The 26,765-nt window shown below is 43.0% G+C and overlaps 1 protein-coding gene across 1 annotated transcript; it reads right to left on the reverse strand.

The window, feature by feature from the left end:
- On the reverse strand, window positions 1-26,639 carry npc1 (Niemann-Pick disease, type C1). Its single transcript, XM_030773112.1, has 25 exons — window positions 26,461-26,639; window positions 22,658-22,786; window positions 22,043-22,149; window positions 21,125-21,288; window positions 20,417-20,584; window positions 19,450-19,699; window positions 19,035-19,117; window positions 17,675-18,042; window positions 16,927-17,153; window positions 16,366-16,466; window positions 16,046-16,148; window positions 15,448-15,637; window positions 12,625-12,807; window positions 11,563-11,677; window positions 10,831-10,958; window positions 10,033-10,167; window positions 9,704-9,793; window positions 7,197-7,387; window positions 6,467-6,582; window positions 5,893-6,022; window positions 5,133-5,333; window positions 3,722-3,953; window positions 2,963-3,076; window positions 2,330-2,492; window positions 1-1,855 (listed from the first exon to the last, which is right to left on the reverse strand). The coding sequence occupies exons 1-25, from the start codon at window positions 26,539-26,541 to the stop codon at window positions 1,773-1,775; spliced, it is 3,852 nt and encodes a 1,283-aa protein (XP_030628972.1). The 5' UTR covers window positions 26,542-26,639; the 3' UTR covers window positions 1-1,772.
- Window positions 26,640-26,765: the final 126 nt, after the last annotated feature.

A 26,765-nucleotide genomic window follows, 5' to 3' on the forward strand; every position in this document is an offset into this window, starting at 1 on the left:
TTTAGTTCTTTTATTTCAAAAATCATACAAATCTAGGATTAGATTATTTGCCACAGAATGCACAGGTGAGCGGTTTGACAATGTTCGAAAGTCCAGATGTGATATTTCAGTGGTGAAAATGAAACACTAACTGTTCTCACATCTCACCTCGAACGTTTATTTTAATGCTCAAAACTGCCAGTTAACCCTGTCTGCAGCATTTTACTACATTCAGCTAGTGAGGAACATCGTAAGCACAGACACTACTGTTCTAGCTAAGACACACCACTTATTAGTAACTGCAATGTCTGAGCCATAAAATGCCTGAGGTAACCCACTTCAGTTTGTTGATGAATTTCTGTGTAAGTTTACTACCGTCACCTGCGAAAGAGCTTTCACCAGTGTATATGAGAATGTGTCATGTTTTGCCCTTTTTCACTTAAAGGAATGTTACTTCTCCCTATCTCCACATATAAATGAAGATGCTTTTGAAAGAGGTCGCTTTCGTTTTTAGAGGTCATTTATAACTGTCAAGCAAAATATCCACCGCATTGAGAGCCAGAGTATGAGCTGATCTGAATGAGGCTAAATATCAAATCAACTCACAGGCAAGGTTATTTAACAGCCTCGATGACATCATTGTCCTCCAACTGATAAAGATTCAGGGCTGCTGGGTGGGCTGAGGTTTTACACAAGATGAGCAAGTTAAAACCACTTGCACAGAACACAAGGGAGAAAAAAACAAAAGGAGCTTTTACACACAAGTCCTGATTCTGACACCTATGACATCTTCCTCTCAAATGTTCATATTTACTCCACTTAAAACTGCAGTTAAACAGCACCAGGGTGTGTGTGTGTGTGCGTGTGTATGTGTGTGTGTGTCTGTGGTTGGGGGGGTAGGTAGTGTGTAACAATGTGATCGAATTGCACATCATATTTTCTCTATGCAGGCTAAAAGCTGCCTGGTTTTCCACAGGATGATCAGAAATGATCAGAAATCATATCCATAACCCAAAAATGGGTTCACTAATCTTACGTGTGTGTGTGTGTGTGTGCGTGTGCATTGTGCTCTAATGCGTGCAGTGGATTCGATGACGGAGGGTGTCACTTGAGGTATCGGTTTTGAAAGGGAATGTTCTTGGTGACAGCAACCGCTTAACATATTAAGGTTTTTCAGTTACAAAATTTACTTCATTTTTGCATGATCCTTCTGCAGTTACCACCATATAATGCATCCACTTTTCCCCTCATGTAAGAAACTAACAAAATAGTTAACTCAAATAAATAAAAAAAACAAAACAAAAACAAAACAAAAAAGATTAGTCACACATTTGTTATTCACAAATCTCGAATCAGCACAAAAATGCTTCAGGTTCAGTCCCATTGTTGCTTTCATACCACAGACAACCATCCAGATGCATTCCAGTTAGCTGAAGGGAATAATGAGACTATGTCTGCGTACTAGTAGATGTCAGCAGGTCTTGTCTTCATGTTTATTGTGCTGTTTAAGGAAACGGTCCAGTTCTGTTCAGCAGCGTTTGGGGCGACCGAGGGAGGGGGGGGGGGTGTTACCGCTTAAATGCCCATATTTGGAAGGGGGGGGGCAGAAAAGGCCATAAGCTCCCCCAACAAGGTCTCCTGAGTTTTGTTTCTCTGTTGGGGTGTGTTAGTGTGTGTGTGTGTGTGTGTGTGTGTGTGTGTGTGAGTGTGTGCGTCATTCATCGCTTAAAGAATCTGTCACCACACCCCTCACAGTTCTTGGCGCTTTCATGCTCGGCTGACATGGGTAGCAGTTAGAACTTGAGCAAGCGCTCTCTCTCCGTGCCGACGAACCGTTCATGGGCGGCTGCTACTTTAGCTTTATTTACAGACGGACCTGTTGTTAGGGAACAAAACACACACACAAACACACACATACAGGCACAGATTAGTCTGAGGGCAGTCGTTCAGGAATACCAATTCCTTGACAGCAGTCAGATCTCTGTTGTTACTTGAAGAAAACAAACAACAAAAAAAAACCTCAAATACTGCCCCTAGCTTTTCAAATAATTGCCATTATGTAACATATAAGTGCTACAACAAATAACAATTTTATGTACTTATTTAAAAAAAAAAATTAAACTATGTTTTATTTGCCTGGCACTTACACCTGGTATTTGTACTTAGACCAGTCAGAAAATACACACCTCTTAGTATGAGTTAAACTAAGATCAGTCAATCAGCTATCTTTTTCCCCCCTGCCAATCCAATGTAAAAAGTCTGTGTATGTGATTATGAGAGCAGACATACTGTGAGTGGGCAGCAGGCAGGGATGTGAGGGGGGGGCAGGTGCAGGTGTGTAAAACATTACCTGCATAACTGAGCAGTACAGGCAGGAAGATGAGGCCATGGGCGGCTCCCAGCAGCACTATGGCCAGATACATGCGGAAGTAAAAGATCTGAAATATCTGGGACTTGGAAAGAGCCAGGATGAGGATCCCTCCAAATTTGGTCAGAGTAATGCCACTGAACACCTGAGAAAAGACAGGTGCTATTGAGTTAAAGAGAGAAGACATCAACTGCTGGGAAAGTATGATGCTACCATTTGGATTGGGAGATTGCTTGAAATTCATACACACATCCACAAGAGACCCTCTCAGTGGAGAGAACTACATATATTTTAAAGATCTGTGTAGCTTTAACTGATGCTTCAAAACACTTCTGTAAGGATTAAAAAAAAAAAGAAAGAAAGAAAGAAAACAACAACAACAACAACAACAAGAGACTAGCTAACTGCCAGATGGCTCATAGGCTTTAAGATAATTGAAATTTTCATCTGGGGCAGAATCATCTCCAGCACACCACTTCATTCCAACCAGTACAACTCCTAACCCAAGCAATCGACTTTCTTCTGTAATGCAAAACAAGTCACTCAATGTGCTAAAGTAGCATTAACAATCAGTGGTTGCGGTGTGGCTGATTGATGTGATGTGACGTCACTTACCGAGCTGCCCATGTGAGCCAGCGCATCCTGAGCGCGCTCCACCCGAGTGCTCTTGGTGCTGATGGAGAAAGCCCGCACAATATGACTGCAGAACTCCACTGATATACCACAGCTCTGAAACACAAACACTCCAGATGTCAGCAGGTGCCCCCCTCACACTCTGCTCAGTCCACACAGGGACCAATGAGCTTTAAGAAACTCTCTCTCACACTCATTTGCTGACTTCACTCGCCAACAACAGAACCAAACCCCTCTGCAGGTAAAAAACAAACCTAAATAAAAGGAACTGTCAGGCTGAGATGCCTTCACCATCAGTATTACTGCACTATGAGAGTCCAGGGGACTATAAAACAGGATTAAGTCAGAAACACTGTCTAAGGATCTACAGGGTCATTCACACTGACTCCTGGCTTAGTATTACTGCAGCCAACTGGGAGAAGCCAATTCACAGCCAGACCTCAAGGCCTAAGCCACTCTAACCATAAAACTTGGATTTTGAATTCACATGTAATAACTGTATTTTCAACAACAACAACAACAACAACAAAAAAGCCCCCAGATATAATGGACAGACACTCTATTCACAGCAGGGGTCTCTCTCCGGGTTTTCCACTCACCAACAACCACATTCAGAGGACAAATTCATTCACCCACTCTGTCTGAAGCACTTCCACATTAGTAAGGATAACAACAACAACAATAGTAATAATGATAATGATAATAATAATAATAGTAGTAGTATGTGTGCGTGTTCCTCACCATGACCAGGTTGACCAGTGATACGGCATTGAGGCTAATGCCCCAGATCCACATCACCCCGAACATGTTGACCAGGATCATAGCGATGGTAAGACACACCAGTATGGCTGACCACAGCTCAAAACCCAGCAGAATCGTCGACACCACAAAGATGGCCGCCAAGGACACACCAAGGTTAAAGGCCGTGTCATGGGCAATGGTGAGGTACTGCTCATAGAAAACGTAGAACACGCTGTACACACACACACACACACACACACAGAGAGAGAGAGAAAGAGAGAATGTTTTGTGAAGCTACTGGATGAGTGAGGAAAAACACTACAAACAGAAAAGAATTTTTTGCCATTACCATCTTATTGTCACCATTTACGATGCTATTATTATCACTGAACTGCACTTGGTGACTTTACTACATTATTTTTGCACCACCCACCATAGTTTTATAACTCTTAGTCACATAACTCTTCTAGGCACTTTTTATTGTATTTTTGCTGTATTGCACTTTTACTGTCTTTTACTGTACTTTTTATATACTTTCTGTACTTCACATCATGGTAAAACCTTTCCTGTAGTAGTCACGATCAGTTTCCCAACTGGGAGCTGAAATGTGTTGCTTGTTGGTATTTCAAAACTGAAACCTGTTTAATTTTTTTTTTTTTTCATGAAATATTCAAAACAGCTAGCTCATGACAAATGGGAATCTAAATCCAATTTCACTTAAAAACTTTTTACGACCTTGTAAAGTGTGGTTCCTCTGAGAAGCTGACTGTGACAGAGGCCGTGACTGTTTGTTTTTTTGGTTTGCGTCCATGTTAACAGCATGTTCTGACAGGGTTTATAACCCTGCATGTAGCTGGGCTGGTCCGGACAAACCCGTAGAGTTCACAACCTGAACTTTGCCCTATAGTTCTGCTAACTAAACATACAGGGGAAATAAAAAAGGCAAAATATCAAACGTTCTTAAAAAAAAAAAAAAAAAAAAAAAAAAAAGGTCGGTCAAGTTAATCGGTAAGTTTTCTGACCGAAGTCTTGTTGTGTAAAGAGGTCATGACTCTGTCCTGTCAGATTATCTGGATGTGCCACTGAGTTATTTGTAGAACTGGTGACACGTTTGTCTTACATCCTTAACACATACGTGCTTCACGAATTACTACCACTCCGCAACAAAGATAAACTGAAAGCAAACTTTAAACGTGTTTTTATGAGAAAGCACGAAGGTAGAAACAGAACCTGTGAATCCACTGAATCTAATTAGAAAAAAAAGAATGCATCTCCCACAAACTGCGACAGGAGGTTCACGCTGAAGAACCATTCTTCTTTGGTAGCCACCACTGACGAGAAAAAAAACCATCCCTAAGAAAAAGCGTCGGTGCATGGGGGTGTGGGGGGGGTCTATGGTCAGTGACTTTACCTGTAGGGGAAGACTTTATAGCCTTTCCCCTCCAGTTCCATAGAGTGCGTGATGTTGTCTGCGAGCTCTCTAGCCATCTTCATGGCGTCTATGAAGTCTGCCGAGCTCTGCAGGATGGTGTGGTAAGTCATGAAGTACGTAGCTCCCACGTCCGTGACGTTCCCTTTGAGGTCCACCGCAGTGCTATAGGCAGCGTGACCACTAGAGGAGAAGAGAAACTCTTTGCGTCAGTCACTTCACACGAGTGAACCTTCACACGATACGGTAAGGCTTATTTTCTCACGCTATATGCCATCACTACATAAAGTTCAATGGTTGCCTGTTCAGCGCATATTGTGTGCTTGCCACACATAGTTCATCTGTGTTCAGCATATATTAAGTGAGTATCCGAACATGCAGTAGATGATAAGCCACCTGATCAAAATCATGTATTTGGTTGGCCAGATCACTTGACTATATTTTGTTGAACATGAATGCGCAGCCGTCAACAAAACATGAAAGGGCAAGTGAAGATAAATCAAAAACAACATAAGGGCTGTTTACCACTACAGTCCAAACACAAACAAACTACAGGACAATGCGATTCCTTTTACATCTTCAGTTAAGCACACAAATACATAATTAGTTCAATGCATTTCTTAAAAATGTGTTTGGCTGTGGGAAGTATTTGACAGTATTTTACAACATGGTGACAGCGTGTGGTTTCTCTAAGTGAAGCAACATTGTTCTTGTAGGACAGGCAGTGTTTTTTCACACACACCCTTTCCCACATTTGGGGTTGGGATTATCCATAAGGAACATGGGCAGGAACTTCATGAAGTCCTCTCCAGTCGGTCTCTTCTTCCCACTGGCCGTCATGGGTCTGCAGTGAATGCAGGACTTGTCCACCACTATTGGAAAAAGATAAAACAAATAAACAAACAAACCAACAAACAAACACACACACACACACACACACAGAGGGAGAGAAAAGGAGAGCGAGAGAGAATGAATGAATTTCCATCGCTCAGACAATGGTAATAAAAATATTTCTCCATGGGCCTTCTTTAAAAAAAAATATATACCCTCACACTCAGTTTATAAAGAGCAGAACTACACATTTGAGTTGTTTACTCACATACCCTGTTAGGAAATAAAAACGCAGCACGGCACATGATTAATAACATGATAGAATAAGATGCCCCTAAGGCATTTTGATGGCTTAACTGAATGTGTTGGTGTCTGAAACCATCAAACAGCGTGCACATGCAGTGACTAACAAATCTCTCACGGCAGGCACGACCCCTCTCAGCAGACCTCAGCGTGTGGTATTGACTCAGTAGCTAATGGTTTACCTGAGGCGTTGCAGAATGCTCCGGTAGTGTTGTAATATCTGCAGCAGGTAGACTGAGGTTTCACCCAGTCAAAGTAATCATCTAGCCAAGAGGAGGGCGTAAAAGCAATCCTAGTGCTGCAATCACAAATCATATATCATTAGAGTCAGTTGGGTACACAGGCAATATATATATACACTTCTATGCTACTATTGTATTGTGTAGGTTATTAGATTTCATATTTCTGACCCAAAACAATGATCACGCCTAGTGGGGGTTTTTTTTTCTACTATAGGTCCAGACACACTGAACAACCAAGAGATGTGATTTGGTTTAAAGCAGGAGGCGATGCTTTGTCTACGAAACGTTAAAAGCAGAAATCCAACAGGGTTAACTGTGCAGTGGTCGCCATGTTTTAGTACAGACACACACCATTATCACATGTCAACCATTATGGTCATCATGGCAGTATCTCAATGTTATGCAGCACTGGGAAACAGAACAATGTACCAAACAGTTGCTGTTTCTAACATCCCTGCCCATCCTCTGACTGCTACAGTAAGGCATTTAGTACCCATTAGCTCCTAGGGTAAGGTATCCCCAGCTCCCTTACCCCACTACCCTGGCACGAGAACCTAGACATAACAGGCCTGCTTTATACCTCTAACCTCAGTTAGAACAAAGTTCATAAGGAGTGTGAGTTTAGACCTTAGAGGAGCATTTACAGGGTGTGGGTTGTAGGGGAACTCACTAGTCACTGATGAGAGATGCTGAGTAGACTTGCTGGACCAGAGAGTCATTGTTACAGCCCACCCCTCCACACACAGCGTTCTGTCCCTCCAGGGTCCGGTAATCGTGGCCGTCCTCCACCACAAAGTAGACAGGAGCCCCCGTGTGCAGGTACTTACTCATGTTCCGGAAATAGTCCAGCACATACGAATCCTACACCGCACATAGAGAGAAAGAAAGGGACATGTCAAGCTATTAGCTGGAGCAAGGGTGGAACTGGAATCATCACCATTTTATCTTCACAACTGCTTCCTTTCCTCGGTTCTGCTGACAATTATCAAAAGACATGTTTCCTTCTGTAGATAGGTCTTCAATATTTATTTACTTAGTTTTTTAACACACATTTACAAATAACTACTAGGGCAGGGTACTGGCACAGATGCTCCGATTCGATTTGATTCAATTACGATTCACAAGCTAACGATTTCCATTCAGTCTGATTCCATTCCGATTCGATAGGAATGAGATATGAAATACTATAGAGCAGCTTTCCCTATTTGGAGAGATGTTAAAAAGCTCTAAAGGGAACACAAATTTACAAATGCAGAGTCACTGGAAACAAATTGTGAAAACTGCTAAAGGCCAAGGGCTTGGTTACCAAAATCTTTTTATTTGAGGAACACATGGGTATGGTTCCTTAAAAGCAAAACCAAGCTGTCTCTTTCAAAGCTTTAGACTTCTGACTGAAAAGAATAGCTGAGAATAAAAATGGGCAAGTCTAAAAGTCACATGTCATGTTTCACAAGGACTTTAATTTACAGATATGTGCCAAAACATCAATTAGAGTTCGTAATTAAACTTAAATATGAACAACAACTCAAATATAAACTTATATTATACAAAAAGGTTGGTTTTGCCTCCGCTGTTACGACAAAGAGAGATTCACTGAGTGTTTGGTCATGTGACTAAGCATTGTGTGAGATCAAAAGCCTATAGCACGCCCCACACACTCCATAGCAACAGCCCTGTGCTTCAGCTCAACTCCGCATATTAGCACGAATCCGGAATGTCAAACCAGACATCCCTTGGCAAGCGGGAATTCAGAATTTGGACCAACCAGCCTATTATTTTATTTTAGACGTAATTGCTTCTTTATTTAGCCTATTTTCAAGTTATTTAATTTGACAGGCCAGGAATGCAAAGAAACATACATTTAATGTAGGCTAATGTCTTTATTTAATTAACAACAGCAAGGCTATTTGTTTTATTTTATTGTTGTATCCTATATGTTCAGTTCGCAAAGTTTGCAAAGAGTTGAAAAGAGTTCATTTGTGCTGACTACTTCTAATGAATGATCATAGCAAGTAGGCAGATGCATTTTGGTCATTTTGCTAACAAGGGGGATGGCATCCTCCCTCATCCCCCTACAAATCGCCTACTGACCATACTGTTTGTGTTTTACTGCTGTTTAAAGTAGGCTATTATATGGCTATTTAAAACATATGTCCGGTAGTTGTTCTATATGGCCCAAATTCTGGAATATTAATGGCCATATTGGCCATCAAAAAAAACTCTAGCGTCAACTCTGGTATGTGTGTAATATATAGGTTTTCCTCTATGCGTCCGCAGGTCGTTAAACGTTAAAAGTTAAATGAGAAAGCAACAGAGCCCTTCTATTTAATTCTCTGGCTATGTTTAACCATTGCAGAAATGAACCTAGAAAACTGAGGAAAAAAATGCATTTTAGCCTAGAATATCAATTCATAAATTTTACAGATCGATATCGAATCGGATGAATCTTAAAAAACACTTAATTAATTGATAAATTATATTTTTGCACACCCCTAATAACTAGTGTAAGATTATAGTGACATCTGAACAGACATGGTTCATGATAGGAGAACTGTTTAACCTGATGGTCTTATTACCATAGATGCAAAGAAAGCTTCACACCTTTGGCGCCGCATTACTGTTGGAGCCAATAGCAATTGATAAAGGCAGAATACAACCGGTAATGGGCCAATGGCAGCCATCACAAACAAAAGGGGAATTTAGCATTAACACCTAGATTCTGGTTTGCATCAAGCAACGTTGTACACCTATTCTCTGTTTGCTTCATGGTATAAAAGGCTGATCACGGTAACAGTTCTCTGAGTTAAGCTGCGGCGCAAGCTGACTTGCTGCCGGGTTCCACCACCACCAAATAAAGCTTTTCTCCAAGCGCGCTTTTGCTCCGGTTCGTTTACTTGTAAAATCACAAGAAAATCCAACACTAGCCTACCCTCACATTCTCCGAGTTCTCTAGATGTTAAATGCAGAACTTTTTGTCTGTTCTGTTTGAGTTGATCGCTAACACTGGAGATGATTCTTTACCCACGGTTAACTTTACCATGGTTACTTTACCCAAATATCAGCTTTACCCATATTTCAGAGGTGGTTTTCACATCAGTACAAAATATTTTGGGGCAAAAAAATGAAAAAGAGAGGATAAATATTCAAAGAGAGTCTGCATTTGAAAACTAGACTTACATCAGGCATGGAGAGCGTCTGGTCCAGTCCGATCTCAACTTTATTAGTTACTGCTATGCTGAAGGAAAGGATACCCACAAACACAGCCACCTGAAGGCAGACAGAACAGAGAAATGTTTTAATCAGTTCCATCATCTCTGTAATATAGCACACAGCTGTAACTGGATTCACGGGGCACACTCCTCTGCCAAAAGTGTGGCTACCCAGTGCAGGAAGACCATCAAATAGAAGGCTACCCTTGGAGCAGGTTGGCGTGAGAAACTCGTGGGGTCTGAAGTTCTATGATTCAAATGAATGAACGATAATGACACAGACAACCCTAGACCTACCACCAGAGGGCGCATCCAGTCTGTCAGAACAAAGGGCGCGTAGACCTTCTTGAAGAAACGGAATAGCAATCCATCTGTCTTCTCCTCTTGGCCCTCAGACAGTTTCACACAGCAGAGGATGTCCAAACGGTTGCTCTAAAGGAAAGAAATCAGTGAGGCCCTACACACTAATGATTTAGACCAGTCCAAAGTTATCAATCTTTCTGAAACAACCCTCTGGTCTAAATAGGGTTTTTAGAGGGATGTTGTCTTTTCATAATGAAATCCATGTCAGGAGATGAGGTCTTGACAGGACTGTGCAAATGTTCATCTGTTCCTCATCACAGCACTGACAGATTGCTCCAGTCCTCTTAAAGGTGAACACACCTCCCAATATCAGTACGACTTTTTGGGTACATTTGCTGCTTAAAAATATTTACTCCAGTTCTATATACAGTTCTAAAAGTACTTATGCCCATTTCTGATTGAAGGAAGTTCTGGACTCGTTAAAACAAGCAGGAAAGCCTTTAGACAGAAAAGTCAATGAGTGTATCAGTGCAGAAAAGTCCAGGCTAGCCTTGAAAAGCCAGCGCAGCCAAACTTAACCCCCCCCACCCCAAAAAAAAAACCAAAAAACAAAAACTCGAGTTTACTCCTATACAAGAATTAAAGGTCATGACACTTTTCTGGCTGGGTTACTGTAGTGCTGGGTTACAATTTGGAAGAAAATAATCATCGCAATAACATCACTCCCTCATTTCCTTCCTTCTTCCCATTTTCTCTTCCTCCCCCTCCTCTGGCCTCCTCTGGCCTCCTCACCTCTTGCCTCTTTACGTCCAGACCCAGCAGTGAGACGAAGCAGCTGACTTGTAGCAGGAAGTCGATAAAAACGGCCAGGCCGGCGAAGAGAGAGAACGTCCTCACAGCGGGCATGTTGGACAGCGCACCTGGTAAGGTGGAGAAAGAGCGCCAGAGAGAGCAAAGAAAAGAAAGTCTGAAGACATTCTCAGCATACCGGAGAGAGCAAGACAGGCAAACCCTACTGTAAGAAACCAGAGAGTCTGTACACAGATGTGAACTGACAGCAAAGCACACTGTGCAAACGCTCCATCTTTGTGACTGACTGAAAGTGTGTGTGTGTGTGTGTGTGTGTGTGTGTGCGTGCGCGCATGTGAAAGCTAAACTTCGTTTTCATTTTGCTGGCTTTGCATAAGACACACAGCTGATGTCTGTAATATCAGCAGCTGATTTTTTTTTCCTTGACAGTTCTGAGCCTGTTTTTTGTGAGATATCAGTGACCCAGGTCAAATGATCAGGTTTTACAGAAGCAAAACAACAGCCACATGGCCACAATAGCAGCAGGCATCACACCCGCAAAGGGGGTGTGTGTGTGTGTGTGTGTGTGTCTTTTTTTTAATTTCTGGTTTCCTGAATAAAGTGCTGAATGAACGTTTTTTCCTACTTAAGTCAGTAAGCATGGCAAATCCAAAATAAAACCCTCGTGGGAAAATATGCTGTCATACAGGACATGGCCCTGTCTAAAGCCCTTACCCAGAAAGAAGGCCACAGTCTCAGAGAAGGAGGAAAGAAACATGCTGGGGGCCACGTCTCCAAGGATACGGCCAATCTGCTGGTGGAGCTCTTCCTGAGGCATGCGCACGTCCCTCTGATGAGGTAACAAAAGACTCACAATCAAAGCCAGAACCACAACAAAGTTTCAGTAACACTCACACGTACAAGTGCATGTGTAGGTAGTTAAGTGTTGTGGGAACTCCGGTGGAAGTTTAATTCTTCTACTGATATTGTACAAATACGCTACATTATATATTTCTGCCATTTCTTCTCCCCTCACCCAGGAGATGTAGGAAGTCTAAGCCTCTTCGTACCTCAGTTTGGCCAGTTACCTCAGTTTAGTCATGTTTCCATTGACAGTTGTAAAACCACGGCCAAACCTGTTGCTAAGCATCCCCCAACAGCATAACAATGCATCATAAGAGAGTGCTACTCATGTGACAAGCCCTTGCAAATTAGGGACCACTGCAAAGCAGTGAGAGTGAGAGAGGAACAACGACTGCCACACCCACTAAAGTTTGCCTGGTCCTGTGTGGTTTGATTGGGATTTGTACTCTGTCACACCGGTGAACTATAAAACTGCCTTACTCAAGTCAGCCACTTGGTGGCACTTTTACATGGTGATTAAAAGTAATTATCTGGTCTAGAGAAGAAGAAACTTAATATTTTTGTAGGTTTAGGCCTATAAATACTGACATGGTAAACAGAAGTTCATGCTAGAAATGCTCATTTGATGACGGGTCTACATCAAAAGCCCCTATCTTGGCCAATCTGGTTAAAAGTGGAATATTAACAGACAGGGGGGTATAAAATGCTGTCAAAAATGAGTTTAAATAAGAAGCGCTATTTGAAAAGACAATATATTGTTGATCTCTTGCTGATATCTGAATGTTCATATGTGTTTAAACATTAATATCCTGTTCGAATTGTGTTTTGTTCCATGCAAACACTCTGCAGCACTGTGTGTGTGTGTGTGTGTGTGTGTGTGTGTGTGTGTGTGCGCGCGCACACACGTGTGTCTCTGTGTGGATACGCACTGACCTGATAAGTCTGCACGATGATGAAGATGTTGTCCACGCCCACGGCCAGGACAAGGAAGGGGATGACCTCGATGACGATGAGGGTGAGGGGTACACCAGCGTAGCTGAAGATGCCAAGAGAACATGCCACCGAGCTCAGGACGATGAGAATGCCCGCGATGCCCAGAGACACCTTAGAGTCCACCTACACCCCGTCAAACACACAAACCCACAAAAATCACCTTTACTCCATTCCCAGTCCTGAGATGGCCATCCCATACACTGACCAAAGACAGCCGCTCTACACACTGACCAAAGACAGCCAGTCTACACACTGACCAAAGACAGCCAGTCTACACACTGACCAAAGACAGCCGCTCTACACACTGACCAAAGACAGCCGCTCTACACACTGACCAAAGACAGCCAGTCTACACACTGACCAAAGACAGCCAGTCTACACACTGACCAAAGACAGCCAGTCTACACACCGACCAAAGACGGCCACCCCACACACCGACCAAAGACAGCCACCCTACACACTGACCAAAGACAGACAGCCTACACACTGACCAAAGACGGCCACCCTACACATTGACCAAAGACAGACAGTCTACACACTGACCAAAGACAGCCAGTCTACACACTGACCAAAGACAGCCATCCCATACACTGACCAAAGACAGCCAGTCTACACACTGACCAAAGACAGCCGCTCTACACACTGACCAAAGACAGCCAGTCTACACACTGACCAAAGACAGCCAGTCTACACACTGACCAAAGACAGCCAGTCTACACATTCACCAAAGACAGACAGTCTACACACTGACCAAAGACAGCCGCTCTACACACTGACCAAAGACAGCCATCCCATACACTGACCAAAGACAGCCAGTCTACACACTGACCAAAGACAGCCGCTCTACACACTGACCAAAGACAGCCAGTCTACACACTGACCAAAGACAGCCAGTCTACACACTGACCAAAGACAGCCAGTCTACACATTCACCAAAGACAGCCAGTCTACACACTAACCAAAGACAGCCAGTCTACACATTCACCAAAGACAGCCACCCTACACACTGACCAAAGACAGCCAGTCTACACATTCACCAAAGACAGACAGTCTACACATTCACCAAAGACAGCCACCCTACACACTGACCAAAGACAGCCATCCCATACACTGACCAAAGACAGACAGTCTACACACTGACCAAAGACAGCCGCTCTACACACTGACCAAAGACAGCCATCCCATACACTGACCAAAGACAGCCAGTCTACACACTGACCAAAGACAGCCGCTCTACACACTGACCAAAGACAGCCAGTCTACACACTGACCAAAGACAGCCAGTCTACACACTGACCAAAGACAGCCAGTCTACACATTCACCAAAGACAGCCAGTCTACACATTCACCAAAGACAGCCAGTCTACACATTCACCAAAGACAGACAGTCTACACACTGACCAAAGACAGCCAGTCTACACACTGACCAAAGACAGCCGCTCTACACACTGACCAAAGACAGCCAGTCTACACACTGACCAAAGACAGCCAGTCTACACACTGACCAAAGACAGCCAGTCTACACATTCACCAAAGACAGCCAGTCTACACACTAACCAAAGACAGCCAGTCTACACATTCACCAAAGACAGCCAGTCTACACACTGACCAAAGACAGCCAGTCTACACATTCACCGAAGACAGCCGCTCTACACACTGACCAAAGACAGACAGTCTACACATTCACCAAAGACAGCCACCCTACACACTGACCAAAGACAGACAGTCTACACATTCACCAAAGACAGCCACCCTACACACTGACCAAAGACAGCCATCCCATACACTGAACAAAGACAGACAGTCTACACACTGACCAAAGACAGCCAGTCTACACATTCACCAAAGACAGCCGCTCTACACACTGACCAAAGACAGCCAGTCTACACATTCACCAAAGACAGCCAGTCTACACACTGACCAAAGACAGACAGTCTACACACTGACCAAAGACAGCCGCTCTACACACTGACCAAAGACAGCCAGTCTACACACTGACCAAAGACAGCCGCTCTACACACTGACCAAAGACAGCCATCCCATACACTGACCAAAGACAGCCAGTCTACACACTGACCAAAGACAGCCAGTCTACACACTGACCAAAGACAGCCAGTCTACACACTGACCAAAGACAGCCAGTCTACACATTCACCAAAGACAGCCAGTCTACACACTGACCAAAGACAGACAGTCTACACACTGACCAAAGACAGCCGCCCTACACACTGACCAAAGACAGCCAGTCTACACACTGACCAAAGACAGACAGTCTACACACTGACCAAAGACAGACAGTCTACACACTGACCAAAGACAGACAGTCTACACATTCACCAAAGACAGCCAGTCTACACACTGACCAAAGACAGCTAGTCTACACACTGACCAAAGCCAGACAGTCTACACATTCACTAAAAGCACCTGAAGGAAGGCTTGAGGCCATGTCTCAGCCTCTACACCAAATATTTTCAATAAAAAAAAAAAAACACCTAGCCACAGCTGTGACAACCACAGGTCCAAAAGGTACCTCGTCGAGGGGGAAAAAAAGAAAAATCTTTTAAAGCAGCAGCTCACCAGTTGTGGTTACGGACGCTCACAGCTGTGCTCATGTTGACTCTCTCCCTGTTCTCACACACCTGCCTTGGTTACTCACGTCTCTGCTAACCAGCTCTGAAAACCCTGATAACCATGTGCAGGGACAGATCCAAAATGTGCAGCGTGGTCTGTCTCCAGGAGCCCTGGAGAGCACAAGGCACTCACCAGAATTCTCCGGAAGCTGTGGATGTGTCCCAGGGCCAGGGAGATGTAGACGAACATGATGATGTAACTGATGACAATGGTAGCAATGTCGCTGTTGCTCTCGCGGTCGATCTCATCCTCGATGCTTCGCTCGGCGCTGAAGGATATAGTGATGTTTGGATTACTGTAGTTCTTCACAAAGCTGATGAACCTGAAACACCGATGAGAAGACAGGTGTGGGTCACCACATATAATGTAAAACAACTGTAATATTGAGTACATGCAGCAGACTATCAAATGACTATACAACCACCTAGAATGGGTTTGATAAACTGGCATTTACAAAATGCCGAACCAATGCAAGACCACAAACTCATTCTGGAATGTACCATTATTCAGACAGCATGATGTCAGAACATTACAGTTTCTCTACAGGAAGTGTCCCCACGATCAATGAATTTAGTCTCATGCAAAAAAGGGGCAGGCATGTATGTTAAGGGGGGGGGGGGGTCGACATGGTGAAACGATACACGATATAGCACCAACAGGGACATGCTTATGGGCATGATAGAGGGAGAGTTATACGAGTTGAGGGAAAGGGAAAACATGGTTCACTCACTCTTTCTCCCAGGCCAGAGCCTTGCCTATTTTCTCTGTGTCATTCAGGTAGTTGTTGACAGGGAAAGTGATAACGAGCGCTGTGGCGTTGTTGTAGTTTGTGCCTGTGGACGAGAGATGACAATTCCTGTAAGCAAACACGGAAGACAAAAAAAAAGACAAAAACACACAAAGGAAACCACTGGGGGAAAAAACCCCCCAGAAAACTGCGGTTAAGCTGGCCAATGTTCAAATGCCTCAGGTATGAAAGAAAGCTCTAAGTTCATCGTTCAACTTTGACATAATCAGAAAAGGTTTCAGGCGGTGCGGTTTTTCACTGACCGTCGTAGCCCCCGAGAACCAACCAGGGAAAGATTGGCCCTCCATAGGTGCCCAGACAGGGGTCATGTAAGGGGCCTGTGTCGTTCAGTGATGCCGGGGCACTAGGACAAAGACGCAGATAAGAGTTTGAAAAGAACACACTGACTGTGGAAACAAGCTAATGCAAACAGGTCTGATAAAGCAAGAGGAAAAGAAAACGCCGATTCTAAACCTATCTGTTCTTTGTTAACTCAACAATCAAGGTGCAAAAAAAAAAAAAACGCTTTACATGTAATCAGACACTGGGAACAATACACGTGGGAACAGCAATTCAAGTGTAATCTACAGATTATGTTTTCACAATACATAATCTTAACCAAAAAAAAGAAAATGTAAAGATTAAGGAAAAAAACTGAGTCAGTCTAGTAACAGAAACCCACTTAAAAACGGCTCCCTTTCCAATTTTGAATAAGTAAAAATTAAGAAAAAAAAATGCCACCACAGCATAATGGAAATTCAGTCCAGATGACCTACAGAATGAAAGAAGCATATGATGTTGTTTGTATATTATGTATTGCTCACCTCACACAGTAGAGGAAGTGACTGTGGTAGTCTGCATAGACCAAGAACTCATCTTGGATGATGTGGTCGAGAACCTGGTGGCTGTTCTGGTAGTAGTTGAGCACGCTCAGTATGGTACAGTTGTCATTATAAGGTGCCAGAGGAGCCAAACAGATGTCCTTCAGTTTCACCGTCTGCCCGTCATACTTGGCCTCCAGATTCTCAATGTCGGTCTGCAGATCCAACACCTGAACAACAGAGTGGTCGTCAGTATGAAAACAAGAAGACATGCCAATCAGACCTCTTCTCCACGTAATATACAGCAAACTCTTGATAGATCTTAACTTTGTGTCTTTACAGACTTTATATTGTTTTGCTTTAAAAGGTATTTTTTGGCTCTGAGACAAACTAGCCAACAAGAATTTTAGCCAACAAGAATTGGTATATGGTATATTGGTATATGTTAATGTTCCTATGTATCTATGGTCTAAAATACATGTTTTCAGGTTTGATATGTTCAAGCCTTATGCCAAGTCAAAATTGATCAATTCCAAGGTTCAATGTATGGGCGTTTCCTCTTTTTCTTTAAACCCAGCTAGCAACTTTTCACCGTAAGGATGTCTGGTCAAGACCACTTCTTTAACTACTGCAAAGGGCCGTTTCACTGGAACTCAAACCTCAGTTGTTGCTGTCAAGCAAAGATTTATATCTAAGCCCTTCAATTCACATGGCAAAATCCACTCTGACCACTGCTTTGCCTAAAAACCACCTGGTGGAGAATGTCTTTGGCCAAAGGGGGTCCAAAGGGCACGTCAGGCCCCATGTTCGGCTGGAAGGTGTCCCAGGACCCATTGACAGTGGTGATGATGAGTTGTTCAGTACGGTAGAACGGCCCAAAGTGGCTATCAAAGTAGTCCTTCTCCTGCCGGGCCTGGCTGGAGGGGGAGGACCACAGTTGCACCGGGTCCGTGGTCACCTGCATGTAGACCAGACCCGCCGAACAGCTGGCCACCAAAACCAGACTGGACAGGATCACGGGCAGCGGATGGCGCACGCACAGAGAGCCCCAGTGGCTGAATAGCTGACGGAGGGCGCTCTCGAAACGCTCGCCGACAGTCTCGCAGCACGTGGCGTGAGCTGTGGAAAAGGAACGCGAGTGGGTTTTTTTCGCTTAAGGGGAGGAATTGTGCCATTCTGACTGCTTAGTGAGAGTAAATGAAATGACAAAACCCAGTGGTATGGATGTAAACTGACTCTCTGTGTGCACCAAAGACACCAATCACTTGGAAAATAATCTGTGTACCAGCTACCAAGTCAAAATATATTTATACCTTGGAAGTGAGTTTAATCTAGAAACCACAGATTATTTGAGAGGTCCAAATTGCACCCAATTGCTCAGTTGCTAGTGTAATTAAATAAAAAGAAGTGAAAGTTTTGCATAACCATTTTGACCATCTGACTGTAAAATTAAAACAAGACTAACATCCAGAGAAATACAGGTATACAAGCACTTTGCTGACATATGACATCCTACAATATCCTATATATCTAGTTTCCTGATAGCAGAACTAAAATCACAAGTTAAGCTTGAAAGCACAACTTAGCGACCAGCCAAGCAAAACAACCAAAACCAGTAAAGTGGTTTGTACATTCTCCAACTGCAATCTGTTTCCCCAAATGTGCGTTCAAAAGTACTGTAAAAGAAGCACACGTGTGGAGAAAACAGCTTTATCTGTGTAGGGAGCAGAGGGGGCAAAGTTCCTGAATCTATGGTGTCCCTCTTAACTGAATGTGGATGGCAAAGTTCCTGGGCATATGGTGTCCCTCTTAACTGAATGTGGATAGCAAGGTTCCTGGGTCTAAGGTGTCCCTCTTAACTGAAGGTGGATAGCAAGGTTCCTGGGTCTAAGGTGTCCCTCTTAACTGAAGGTGGATAGCAAAGTTCCTGGGTCTATTGTGTCTCTCTTAACTGAGTGTGGATGCTAAAGTTGCTGGGTCTATGGTGTCTCTCTTAATTGAGTGTGGATGGTAAAGTTCCGGGGGCTATGGTGTCACTGTTGATTGAGTCTAGATGGTGCAGTTCTTGGGTCAATGGTGTCACTGTTAACTAAACATGGATGGTAAAGTACCTGGGTCAACTGGGTCATTGTTGATTGAATGTGGAAGGTTGCTGTCTTGTATGGGGCCATATTCAGACATGATCCTTCTCTTTCTAAGAGGGAGAGAAAAAAAAAAGAAAGAAAAAAGCAGAAGTCAGTATCACTCATGTGAGACTCACTAAAAATGAACATCCTCTCTTGTTCCTCTTTCATATGTTTATTTTCAGCAAGCCTATCTTATATTAATCTTTCGTGTCTAAGTGACAAGAAGTCTTTACTTGCTTCACTCATTGTAACCACACACGCAATGCCAGAGCAGATTAGCAGTCCCACTTCATCACATAAAGAATGAGAACTTTTTCTTTACAAGCATTGAGGACTTCCTGAGTGCACATTAACGCTGAATATGAGAACTGAGAGGTCGTTTTATTTTTGGCTTCCTTGCCTGTAGCACCAGGTTCCAAGAATGGTGCCGATGAAGAGGAAGAGGAAGGCCACGTAGGACAGCCACATGATGACGACCATGGCGTCCTGGCCCAGGATGGTCCAGGGTGGAGGGACGGGCGGGGCCACAGGTTTGGGCCCACAGGCTTGACTGCAGTCCTGACAGGAGCAGGGTCCAGACCCATCCTCAAGAGCCTCTGTACAGCCGTACGTCTGGTTATCCATGGGGGTCTTCTCAGACACAGGCACGTCTGACAGACACAGAGGAGAGTTACCAAAGCATAGTCATGTACATGCATTACTCTAACGATCCTAACTGGCCAATGAGGGATAAAAAAAAAACCTGCAACAAGCAAAACTTCTTACAGAAATCCTCAAAGCATGTCAAAGGCTTTAATATTAAATATGGAGAATCTAACTTCCACCTTAAAAGAAGGTTAAGAAACCAGTACGGTTGAAATCACACTGGGAAAACCGAGCATTCTAACATCATATGTGTGTTTAGAAAATGACTTAAGGGTTAGGAAAAAAACGAACCATAACTACATCACTTCTCATGAACGTCTGTGCTGTTGCTATGGTGAGTTTTGTTGATGTGGTTTTACAACTGTTTTCAGTTTTGTTTGGGGGCTTTTTGCTTCATTCATTTCCTGTATTCTGTATCATGTATCCACCCACAATGAATGTGTACATCAGTGAGGGACAAAAAACCCCCAGAAAGAATGACTTTGTGTAATGTCCATTAAAAGAGAAAATTTACCAACAACTACTGGTTATAGATTATCCCTTCTGACCTTCATTCAGCCTATGTACAACCCCCAATTCAGAGAACAGTTCTGAGGATTTGATAATGCAGAAAAGTCCAAAGGTTTCTGGTGTGTTTGGACATCACTGACAGAGCAACAAAGTGTTGTGGTGTGCCCGCTCTCTTTCTGTGTGTGCGTGTGTGTGTGTGTGTGTGTTTGTACCTGTGAAAACGGGATCAATAGCAAATGGTGCCTGTCCATTGTTGGGGTCGAACATATACTGGATCCAGTTGGTGGGTGTGCATTCGCTGGCGTCCCGCCCACACAGCAAAGACAAGGCTTTGACATTGCTGGATGGAGCCTGTACATCCTTGCAGGCATTGTACATGGCTGCCAAATAAAAAAAAAATTAAAAAAAAGGAAGATAACAAGATGAGATGTGCAAATTAAGTGACATGCGTGCAGTCACCCATGATGAGTTTTTAATCATCTGTCAAAGGTTTTGAATTGTTCTTTTACATATGTTTAGCTTTAATAATAAACTTTCAGCTCATTCACAGCCCCCCCCGAAACACACACACACATGCATACACTAAAAAAGAAGAGCCATTCATTTTTGTGTTTTTACTAAAACTAAGTGAAAGTGTTCTGGTTTTGACCTTTAGCATCACCCTCTCACTGCTCACAGTCTATGTATAGACATGTCAGGTGCTAGCTAAACATCTCTGTTCCTGTTTAACCAAAGCTGCAAGGCCCCCTCCACCTGCCCCGGGGGAGGGGGGGGGGGGGGGGGGGGACGTTCCCACATCCGTGTCCTGAAGTCTGACCGCGTGGCTCTTCCTTTCTGCGCCTCCCAGGAGCACCGTCTGACTTTCCCATTCCTCAGCACGGCAGTTTGAACAGAGAGGGAGACGGCACTTAAAGACTCACCGTTAGCGAACCTGTTGCTGATGTAGTAACTGAGCTCTTTGACATTGCTCTTGTTGTGAGCTGGGTCTGGGGAAAAATCTGTGGGGTTGAGGAACTGGCTTTGCCTGGGACTACAAGTCAGCTCACAGAACAGGCTCATGAGGTTGTAGAAGCATGCTGGACACCTGGACAAAAAGGGAAAAAAAAAACCAAAGGAAAAGGTACAGAAAGTAGGGGAAGTTAGAAACATTACAGCACCAAAGTCTTGTGAACTGTCTGCTTTTTTGCCTGTGACAGTGAGTGTGAAACAATGTCGTTTCTGTCTCCAGGCACAAGACAACAAACGATGCTGTTGGAATGGGTGATACTAAGTTTAAACAGACAAGGTCAAATAACCACACCAGAGTCATTTTAACAGTCTGACGACACATGAACAGTTTACAATAGGCCTCCTCTTTCTCAACTGAAACAAACTTCCGCCATGAGCAAAATAACTGACATTTTTAAGACTTAGGCAGACTCCCAGAATGCCGCTGTGGATGACAGCATCATGTGAGTTCATTACACGTTCAAACAGTAATCAAAAAATGAGTCTCTGACTTCTAATAAACATCATTAAAAGTAAATAATTACAAGACAAAAATGTTTTACCATGCCACTATTTAAGTTGAGTGAAACAGGGGTTCAAATATATCTCATACAGACAGTAGGGTACAGTAAAAAGCAAGAAGGCAGAATGTTGAATTGAATAAACCAGAAAGGTTAAAGGTTAAGCCTACAGAGTATAAACCATCATTACTTAAAGCAAACAAGGGTAAAAAAAAGTGCTCCACTGAAAAGCCCTCTGGGAGCAAAAACAAAAGGCTGCGTCTGTGTGTGTGTGTGTGTGTGTGTGTGTGTGTGTGTGTGTGTGTGTGTGTGTGGTGTTTGGACCGGCACCTGGATAAGAACTGAAGAGGTAACTGAAGACTATTTTTGAGGGTCTGCAACTGCTGAACATCACAACACAGGCTCCTGTTCCCATAGTCAAAGCCTGGACACAGCTCCTATACACACATACACATATACACATATACACACATACACACATACACACATACACACATACACACATACACACATACATATGAAGTCTGAGTTGTGGATCATAATCTTGATGATTAATCAGGCCTGATTCATTAACTAATCTTCACAGATCTATTTAAAACCATTTTCAATGGAACGGATTAAACTATCTAGCACAAATAACCCAAACAAACCAAGATTGGTCAAATCATGGCACAGTATAATACCAACAAGATGCTGAGGGCCAGCTGGGCTACCCCCTGCACGAGGGATGCAAATTACATAAGAGTGGGGAAGGCTTTTTAATTTAATATGACTATATGCCTGGAACTTTCGGGAAAATTCTAATTTCATCCATCTGATCTGAATAACGCCATTCAAAAAACACTGACCAAAACTAAAGGACAACCACAAAATCAAACCAGGTGTTGGAGATCAACATCAAGTGACCGAGACGCTAGATTTCCACAAAGGAGAGTTTGTTCTCACCAGTAGCAGGTCATGACCTTCCTCCGGTAGAGGGATGGGAGGACCCGTGTAGTTACAGTTATACCTTTTCCCAGGGACCAGCACCGACTCCCCACATTCTCCATACCACACACAATGCTGTGCTTGGACCTGGAAACACACACAGACCTGGCTCAGAGGGACAGAACAGCTTCCCCACATCAGCTACACTGCAAACTAGACACATCACATTTCAAATGAGCTTGTTTTATAGTACATGCTTTTTGAATGAAAAGGTTTGGGAGTTGAAACTTACTGCTTGTTAAAAAAACCCCAAAAAGAACAGATAGACCATATAGATAGACAGACAGACTTTATTTGTATGAAAAAAAAAGATTGAGAAAAAAGGAGGCTTGATATCTGAAGCTGAGTTAAGGTTAGGGGAGGTAGTCAATTCAAACAGAGCTTGGACATTCATCCTTTTGTGCTTTCTAAGTCACCAGGGTGAAAACAGTAAATAACACAAAATAATAACCCTGAAAAAACCCCTGAATCATGTGTTTTAGTAAAAATGCATCATGAAGCCACAGGGAGAAGAAACCGTTTCCTAAATAGGAGAGCTGTTTACACTAGACACTTGATTTAATCATGTGGTTTTGTTAAGTAGTCAGCCAATGTCTGCAAAAAGCCTCCATCAGACTTCCTTAGATTTCTGTACGTTTGGGGTGAAGAAAGAAACTCTGTGCAATGACTGTCTGTTCTCTTCTGTCAGCTCCACAAAAGCAGCCAAAGCAACCAACAGCTCACCTTTAACCCAGCAGCATAATACGTATTCTCAGTTCTCATTATTCAAATACGGTGGTCAACTTCTTCCTTTTAATGCCACACTCAAGCCTGATGTGGTTTTATTCCAAGAGAAACTGTAACCATTTCCCTCAACGGGCATCCACACCTTATGCTGGAGAAGTGAAACTGTAGCCCTTTGAAAGGATCATTTAAAACATGTTATCCTTTGGCACCGTTAGCTAACCACTGATTATATACTTGACATTTTATACTCATTTTATACAGTAAGTGCAAGACTGATTCCAAGTATAAATCAGAGTTTCAAAACATTCAACTGAATCTTCCTTTCATATGATTCTAACAACTTTATTAATGTATGAATTTAGATTTAAGATTTTTAGCATTTTATAGTGGAAGAGTACTCCTTAAATGATCTTTCCTTTCAGTGACTTAAAACCTTTCACTGTATTGACTTACCATTAAAAAGTTGCTACAACCTATGCATTTTATTCTAAATAACTTTTCAGCCATTTTAGAGATTCTGTTACAGGGGTCTTGCGGTCAACATGTCACAGCGTGCTTATGTCCGTGTTTCACTTGGCTTGCTACAGGTTCATACGCGTCAAAAAACAAGAATAACTGACGAACTGACATCTCCTGAGGCGGGAACATCACCAAACTGACATTAGGGGACACGCAAATAACAATAGCCATTACTGATTCCAGTTGACAAAGCGTGTGTCAGTTAGGACATAAGATTCATATGTTTTTGTGATCAGTACAGAAGGTCAAAGGTCCGCGATCACAGCATGACACTTGAGACCTTTTCATTCCATAGTTCTCGAGATGCCATTTGGTCTTGTGACTGGAATCTGCAAACATTGATAAAACACTTATTTGACAAGCCACAAGAAACAGACTCCTTCACAAGACTACTAACCTGGTTATGAAGTTCAAACTGAAAAGCTGTTAAACATAAAACTATACTAAGTGACAACAGCACATCCACTAATCAATGTTTTACGTCCATAGTGTCAACCTTAATGTTGCCATATTCACGTTTTAATTAGATATTACCAATAATCGTCACAGTGAATGCACACTGACAAGACACAGGAGATTACTGCACATCCAGCAGTTTCAATAGTGGCAGCAAGTCTGTGAGCACATGAGCAGTACCACAACAGAGCTGAGGTCAAACTCACACAAGACCACATGATTCAAGATCAAGCTCTCAGTTTTTACCCTGACTCATCAACAACAAAGACCACGCAAACGAAGTAAAACATTCTGCCTGATCTGAGTCAAACCACGTGACCACTCAGATCTATGCCAAAAGCACCATATACAGGAAACTGAAGGAAGAGATGCTTGTGTCAGTGATTGGTTTTTTCCCCTCTTCTTAACTGTCTGTAAGAGTTTCTTCAGCCTATCTTATGGCTGTCTTTTTTCTGCACACACGCACTGAATCCCTCAGTGACTGAATCGGATTCAGTTAAGTATCATCTGAGAAGGACAGTTGTGGCCTGAAGATGCTGCACACCAGGAAACATCCTGAAAGGAGGCATGAATGGATGTCTGCAGAAGCATACAAGCTGCTGAGCAGAACAGATACCGATCGGGATAATAAACGTGTCACCAGAGGGTCAGAGAATGACTGCACAAACTGATGATCTTAGGCTGAGCTTCATTCTCTGTTTCTGAGCAGATGCTGCATTGAAACGACATTTGGAGTTTAGTACTGTTTACATCCACATGTATCAAATACCAGCCAGTCTTCCTAACGAACCACAACAGAGAAGAGCACTCTTCGCGTGTTTGTGTGTGTGTGTGTGTGTGTGTGGGGGGGGGGGGGGGGGGGGGTTGGGGCATGATGTAAAACGAAATGCAAAATATTCGGGGGGGGGGGGGGGGCGCTCCAGAATGTAAAATGAAATGCAAAATATTTCGCAACATCGCTTCTATACGGAGTCTTAATCATCGCTTCCCCTCGCTTTAAGAAGAACGTGAAAATCGGGGTGAACCCCACCCTGCTCTGACTCATAGGTCAGAAATCTAAGTACAATTTACCATAAACTACAATTACAAAGTATGTCCGTAGACATTAATGAGTCAAGTAGTGAGCATGTTGGGAATGGTAGATGTAGCTAACTAAATTAAATAAGTACAATATTATGAAGAGCGGGCAGCTGTGCTTACCTAAGTTTTTGGCCACAGATTAAAACATGTATAAATATATCGATGTTAACTGAGTGTACTTATTAAGTCAAAACTATGTATGCCATTTATGAGACGTAAAACTCCACAGTTCTAGTTGAATATCAATAAAATTCACATAACTCAAAAGATTGTCCGTTCAAAGTTGCGAATAAACGAGGCCGGTGGTTATACCATATTTCATCGCGCTGACGCAGCCTACGCAAGGACGCCAGGCACGGGCGATCTATGGTAGAGTGATTCATTTTGACAGCCCTCTCGAAAGCTTTTCAATGATTCCTATTAGCAGTTATTTCGAGGGCGGTACTCGCGTGACAGTGACGGTGGGAGAATTTCGAAATACGATTTTGCTCTGAATTTAGACAGCCTCGTTTTCCCCGAGTTAGAACTCAATGTTCTAGATAGGAATTCTATGACCAGCTTTGTTGTGGGGTAAAATAATGTTAGATGACTTTGTAAAATAAAGAGTTATATAGAGGTTCGGTCTAAATCGGAAAGATTCCTGTGATTCAGTAGCACAAGTCTCACAAATAAACATTCTCAAAAGAGTTCTGAGAGCAAGCGAGGGCAAATGTTTGACCCAATTTCAAGCACACGGTTGAACTGCGGTCTGTTATGAGTTAGTCCTGTTTTCCAGTCGCCGTTTTTAAACGCATTGTCCAGCTCAAGAAACACAAAAAGACAAGAGTTGTGTGGTTACTAGTAAGATGGGTCCATAACGACAAATAGCTACAAAAATGACAGATCAAGTTGAGCCAGTTGCTATGCTAACTTCGCTTGATGTCTATCAGAACTTCTGACACCACGACACAAAAAAACAGCAGATAGATAAAGCTACTTACCCATTGATTTTGTGTCTCAGATAATACTATAAAGAGACACAGCAGCCAAAAGATTGATTTTCTTTCAGGTTGTTGCTGCATTCCTCCTCCTACAGAATCATTCCCGGGTTTGCCTGTCGGGTGCTCAAACGCTGTTGTTTTATTTCCTGTTGTGATCAGCCGGGACACAGTCCTCTTCTTCATTACATGAAAGTAAAGAATTGTTGTTCCCTGCTGCCACCTACCGTTCAGGGCTGTGAAGTATGAAGAGTATAGGAAAACAAAAGTCCAAAGGCAATGAGTGCAACATGACCTACAATATTATG

Source organism: Chanos chanos, chromosome 5 (genome assembly GCF_902362185.1).
Source record: "Chanos chanos chromosome 5, fChaCha1.1, whole genome shotgun sequence".
Taxonomy (NCBI): Eukaryota; Metazoa; Chordata; class Actinopteri; order Gonorynchiformes; family Chanidae; genus Chanos; species Chanos chanos.